General features: G+C 30.4%; 1 protein-coding gene across 1 annotated transcript; it reads right to left on the reverse strand.

The window, feature by feature from the left end:
• Nucleotides 1-1,445: 1,445 nt before the first annotated feature.
• LOC148568909 (uncharacterized) lies at nt 1,446-2,615 on the reverse strand. The gene has a single exon (XM_088484820.1). The coding sequence runs from the start codon at nt 2,613-2,615 to the stop codon at nt 1,446-1,448; it is 1,170 nt and encodes a 389-aa protein (XP_088340946.1).
• Between the last annotated feature and the right edge of the window lie 4,469 nt (nt 2,616-7,084).

Below are 7,084 nucleotides of genomic sequence, written 5' to 3' on the forward strand. Positions count from 1 at the left end.
ATTCAAAGTATTGATTTTCAAATTCTTTACCATGATCACTTCTAATTGAAACAATTTTTGAACATTTTTCATTTTGAATCTTTTTGTTGAACTTCTCAAAAACAGAAAAAGCCTCATGTGTATGAGCAAGAAAGAACACACAGCCAAATCTAGTATAGTCATCCACAATTACCATGCCATAACTCTTTCCTCCAAGACTTTGAGTTCTAGTGGGTCCAAACAGATCAAGATGCAACAACTCCAATGGTTTCTTAGTAGAGACATCTTCCTTGGGTTTGAAAGAGGTTTGATTTGTTTTCCCATTTGACAAGCATCACAAATGATGTCCTTATCAAATTTTATATTAGGAAGACCTCTAACTAAGCCTCTCTTTAATAGCTTAGAGATTTGGAACATGCTAGCATGTCCTAACCTCTTATGCCACATCCATTTTTCAGATTCCATTGAAGAGAAACACGTTACATTTTGAACTTTTAGATCATCTAGAGTGATACCATAAACATTGTCACTTCTTTTAGCAACAAATAAAATAGCCCCTGTTTTCTCATTTATGACCCTACAATCAAATTTTCTAAAGGTTACAGCATATCAAAGATCACACAATTGACTTATGCTCAATAGATTATGCTTTAACCCATCAACTAAAAGGACACTATCAATGCAAGTTGAAAAATCTTTGCCAACCTTACCAATGGCAATTATTTTACCTTTACTATTATCTCCAAAAGTGACAAATCCTCCATTATACTTGTTGAGTTTAATGAAGAAAGTATCCCTTCCGATCATATGCCTTGAACATCCACTATCAAGATACCACATGTCCATTTTCTTCTTGGATGCAAGACAAACCTGCATGTTCTTCAACTAACCTTAGGTATCCAAATCCATTTGGATCCTTTGATGTGAAATCTTCTTGGTTGCCCAAGAGCATTATAATCATGAACAACTTTATATAATTTACTATCATTACCAAAAGACTTAAGAAAGATGAAACATTGAGGAGGATCATGACCATTTCTATTGCACTTGTAGCAATGATTCTTGCTTACTGATTTTTTAGGTTTGCTGAATCTTTTTGGTTTGAAAAGCTTGGAAGAGGAAGCTTCAGATTTTTTAAAGTTTTGTTTGAAAACAGCCTTATTTTCCTCTATGAATCCAAGTCCAGATTTTTCAGATCCAAACCTTTGACTAGCAAGTAGTTTGTTCAGATTTTGAGAACCTTGAACAAACTTTGCTAAGTCTTCATTCAAATTTTTTATTTGTTCATTCAACTTTTTGTTTTCAGAAATCAAATCAGTGGAAGCAGTAACTTCATGCTTGAGTTTGAATTTTTCTAATTCAGCTCGCAAGGCAATGTTTTCTTCTTTTAAAAACTTTTCATTGCTAGTTTCATTTGCCGTAACCTTTTTCAAAAGAAGATCATTTTCTGTCCTCAAAGCCTCATTTTATTTCTTACATTTAGCATACTTATCCAAGAGTTTCTTAGAGTTCACAGAAATGTCTTTGATAATGTAGTGCAGTTCATCAATAGATAAGTCAGAGAGATCTACCTCATCTTCATCATTATGATCTGCCATCAGACATAGTTGAGCTTCTTGATTTGAGCTCTCTGAGCTGGTGTCGTTCTCCAAGTCCTCCCATGTTGCCATCATCACCTTCTTTTTGTCTTTCTTGGATTTTTCGCCTTTCTTAAGTTGAGAGCAATCTGACTTGAAGTGACCAGGCTCCTTGCAATGATGGCATGTGAACTTGACTTGATCTTTCTTGACATCTTTGGATGAAGAGCTTCCTTTGCCTTTGTTTTTGTATCTCAGTAGTCTTCTCATTTTTCTTGCGAAGAGCACCATTTCTTCATCTGAGAAACTGTCATCAGGTTCTTCTCCTTGGGCTGTCATTCTTGATTTTAGTGCTATACTTTTCTTTTTGTCATCTTTGTCTTGAGACATGTGAGTGGTTTCATAAGCCAGCAGCTTGCCTCTCAGCTCATCATAGGTGATTTTGATCAAATCATTCCTTTCAGAGATGGCTGTACTTTTTACTTCCCATTTCTTAGTAAGACTTCTCAGAATCTTCCTTACCAAGGTTTCTTCAGAGTAGTTTCTTCCCATGGCGTCCAGATTGTTGATGATTATTGAGAACCTTTCGAACATTTGATCGATGCTCTCGTCCTCCTTCATACTGAACATTTCATACTCCTTCATTAGCATGTCAATTCTGGTCTCCCTCACTTGCTTAGTGCCTTCATGAGTGAGTCTGAGCTTATCCCAGATTTCTTTAGCCGTTTTGCACCTTGACACTTTTCTGAACTCTTCAAAATTGATTGCACAGTGCATCAGGTTTATTGCCTTGGCATTGAGTTCAACCTTCTTCTTTTCTTCATCTGTCCATTCACTGTCTTCCTTTGCCACTACTTCTCCATCAGTATTCTGTTTGGTGGGAATGTCTGGTCCGTTGAGAATGATCTTCCAGATGTTGTAGTCGATTGACTGCATGAAGATTCTCATTCTTTCTTTCCAGTAAGAATAGTTGCTGCCATTGAAGTAGGGAGGTCTATTATTAGACTGCCCTTCAGTAAGAGTGAAAGCCACGATGTTGGGATTCAAGTTGTTGGCCATGGATCTTTACTCCAAGCTGTGAAGCTTACCTTCTTGAGACCTTGCTCTAGATACCAATTGATAGTTCTAGTTGAACTTGAGAAGGGGGGTTAAATCAAGTTAGCTTAAAATTTAGAGTTTCAAACTCTGTTGCAGTGGAAGCTTAAGTTGTAGGAGATTATTTAAAATTATCTCATATGCAGAATATTAAAAGAGCAGAGAAGAAGAGAAAGGGGCCAGCATGTATCCTGGTTCGGATTCTCAGTACCATGAATCCTACGTCCAGTCTCCACCACAAACCATGGTGAAATTTTCACTATAATCCTCAGATTACATACACCAATACTTATTGAATTACTCCCTAATTCAACTAGTATCTACCCCAAGCTTTCTTCACCAAAGCTTAGCAACCCCAAAGTGCTAACGCAACTTGGAAGGGGAATCTACACAGATTCAATTCTCACCAAGTGCTAACCCAACTTGGTAAGGGGAACTAATCCTAGTTCATATACCCAAATTACATCTGAAAAACAGTGGCTATTTTACATCACTCTTGCCTTTTCTCTCTTGACTTTTGAACCTCACATAATTGCCTTTTCAAAACAGAAAATAACGCAAGACAACCATAACACAAAGATCAAAATTAAGCTTGAGTAGAAGAAAAAGATTCCAGCTCAATATATGAGATGGTGCTCTGTATCTGTGCTCTCTTTTTCTTGCTTTCAAGTGTTGAAGTGAGGCTTCCTTTATAGAATCAGCTTGCTCTACCACTTTGTTCTTCCTTGCCTCTTCCAATTTCTCGTACCATCAACCTGTTGGAGCTGTCTCCTATGGCATGCAGTCCTTTTTCCATCCTGCTCCACTAACGCTGCTTGTTGGAGGGTCTGATCTACCAACCTTTGTTGTCCTTGGAGTTGTTGTCTTCCTTGGCATGCAAAGTATTTCCATATTTGAGCCATTCCAACTGCTGTCCATAGCTCTGAGTTTTTGTTTTGCTCTTCCAAACTTTACTTGTGATCTTCTGCATTTTTGATTTACTGATGTCCTTATGTTTTGTTGCTTTGCTAGAGTCACAGATGTCCTTGTTGTGTTATTATTTTCTTTTTGTTCCAACTGTCCTCCTTTCTCCATGATGAAGACAGATTCCCATTTTTCACTTTAGCAAATGCATAGCCTTCTAGTTTTTTTTGCTGAACGGTGCTTATTAAGTGCCTTGGGCTTGTGCATTGATTTGAAGCACTCAAGAAATACTTAAGCAACATTGTTGGGTTGAGAAAAGGATAATGGGCCCATATCGTGTATCACTAGAAGTGGCTGATGCACTATGAAATTAGACATTTTGGGCCTGCATCACTAGCACCGACATTAGATAATATTGGGCTTTTAACCCAACCAATGTTTGTCATCATTTATTTGCCCAATCATCAAACTAAGCTTAATAGAATGAAATCTAATACAATTGAATAAAGTGATCATAAATAATTTTATTCTTTTTTGCTAAAAAAGACTCAATAATTAACAAAAATACATCAAATTCATTTCTGGATCTAAATGAATCTCAATTAAACTAAGAAATAAACCAAAATTACTTAAAGAATAAAAAATTTGGTTAATACTTATCAACAGCATCAAGTGAACCTCAATTAACACACAAATGAACCAAAATAAATTAAGAAATGAACCAAAATTACTTAATGATGTCGGCAGAGAAAATCAGAACTAATAAAGATGTTCGCAAAATATTGGTATTATTGGTGATGACGGTAACGAAAAAGAAAAAAAGAAGACACAATATTGAAGAAGAAAAAGGAGGAGGAGAAGAATGGAAGAAGAAGAATCTGTGCGAATTTAGAAGAAAAAAAAAAGAAGAAAGATGAGGAAGAGGAAAAGAAGAAGGAATCGGAGAAGGAGAAGGAGAAGGAGCGCGTGATTTGAAAAGTTGTTATAACAACTTGGTTAGTTTTGGATAAGTATTTTGCTTAGATGTGGAGCTTTATTCATATAAAAATACGGTAATATTAGGAAAACAAAAAAATAATAATCAGAATTTATCTTATTTAGTAGTCTTATTTAGTATTCATTAATTGTTACAACAATTAATGAATACTAAATAAGATAACTTTTAGTTATTTTTGTTACTAAATATTTTCGATAAAAATAAAGAGAAAAAATTGATTATATTTTTACCTATATAGCCACAAAAAACCATATAAATTTAGCAGAAATGTTTAGTAACAAAAAAAATTTAGCTAAAATCAGCCAAAATTTATTTTATTTAACCTTCATTAATTGTTTAATGAATATTAAAAAGACAAACTTTAGATGCTATTTTTGTCTTCTTAACATTACAATCAATTTAGTCTTGTAATTTCTAACTTTAAAAATGACATTGAATACACAAATTGGTAAATTTTTATATTTGATTTAATAGTAATACTAGAGAAATAAAAAAAAAGTCAGTATTTAATATTTATTAATTATTATAATAATTAATAAATATTAAATAAGACAAATTTTAATTATTTTTGATTAATTTTTTTATTAAATATTTTTATTGATCTAACTTAAAAAAAATTATTAAAAAAAAAACCCTACTATCTTCACCATTGAAGGGGCAAACATATTGCTCATGTTAACTCTATCCGCGTAGTTTCCGTACAGGCTTTATAAATGCCAGTTTAAGAGTTTTTCAAATTTATACAATTTAATATGCATCTAAGTAACTCGACTATAGACTCTTTGATAAGTTTTAAATCTTAAAATAATTCTTATAATTTATGGAATATTTAACTAGTTTGCTGATGCTCCTGAAATGCAGGTTACAATATTATTACTTCATATACTTGTGATGAAACGGAGCCATATTTTATCGTTCATATGTAGCATCTTTTGGAGTTAGGATAGCATGTCCAGAATATACATTATAGTATTATACTACACCATCATCATTCAAGTTTCACTCCATGTCACATGGGCCATGGTGATAGATATAACAAACTTAAGTGTGTATGTTACGTTCAACAAGATCAAAGCAATTCCATAGTACTTTGACTAAGTATAACGTTGGCTTTATTGTACACATTGTATAAATATTCCATTGGCTTCTCATATTTTTCTTTTATTTATAGGTATGGATATAAATACAAAACATAAAATTATATTTAGACGATAAAATAAAAATAAAAATATTATAAATAAATATTAAATTAATGTATTTTATATTCTTTTAAATATAAAAAATATAATTTATTTTTTATTTTTTTATTATTTTTATCAAATTTTTATCATTATATATTTTTTTAACTTTTTATAAAAAAATATAAATTAAATTTTAATAATTTGTTTTAATTTATTATTAAATAAAATACAAAAATTATTTTGTATCTTTATTTTTAGTGTGTTGTTCTGAATGTTCTATCTTATCAAAGAATATCAATACCACAGACATATCATAAAAAAACCCTCGACGACGTGGTCTAATTTCCCACATAATTAAATTGAACACAAAACTAAGTTTTCTGCTGGAAATTAAATATAAAATTCAACTGCCCTATATTGTAGTATATTATATTTGAGAAGTTGACATCTTAGAATCAAATGGGTGCAAGCATTCGGATAAAATGGTGTTAAATTCCACGCACGACTCAGTCAGTTTGGTTCTTTTATTCAAGACAACTATTTATCTTCTTTTTTTAATTATAAAACTTAATTTTTAATTTAACAAACTTTGAAAGACGAAGCAATTGCTTCTTGATCAAGAAAGCAGAGTGCAGAAGCATTGTTGTTGACCAACCTTTGAGCAAGAAAGCAGGGTCATAGTTTGATTCTTTTGTTCAAGTCTATTATTATAATATTATTATCTTTTTTTATGACTTTTTTATTTAAATAAAATAAAAGAGAATTAATATTACCAGATTTATAATTATCAGAATCAAATTGGTAATTAAATTGATCAGATTATTAATTTATTGATTTATTAGTTCAATCAATAAATTACTAGTTGAATCGATAAAATTAATTCTATATAAATAAAAAATACATAAAATAGTTCAAAATCTAAAATTAAAATTTAAAATATATATACCTTCACCAATATTTTAAAAACAATCAAATTTCAACAAATAATAATTAACAAATTATAATCAGGTTATTATTAAATAAGTATATAAAATTCTAATATCTTTTCATAATTAAAAATTTTTAATTTTATTTTTATATTAAAATAAATATTTTTTATTTTAATAACTAACTAATTAATTTATATTTATTATATTATTATATACTATATGTATTTATTAAAAAAATAATATTAATAATATCATATAATCATAAAAAATAATTATATTGTAATTAATAAAAATATTTGATATTTTTTATTTATACATATTTAATTATATTTATATTAATAATTATGAATAATAAAAACATAATTAATTTAAATATAAGTGAGTATAAAATTAAAATAATATCTAAAAAAATTATTGTACATT

Source organism: Arachis ipaensis, chromosome B4 (assembly GCF_059453495.1).
Source record: "Arachis ipaensis isolate K30076 ecotype BB chromosome B4, ASM5945349v1, whole genome shotgun sequence".
Lineage (NCBI taxonomy): Eukaryota > Viridiplantae > Streptophyta > Magnoliopsida > Fabales > Fabaceae > Arachis > Arachis ipaensis.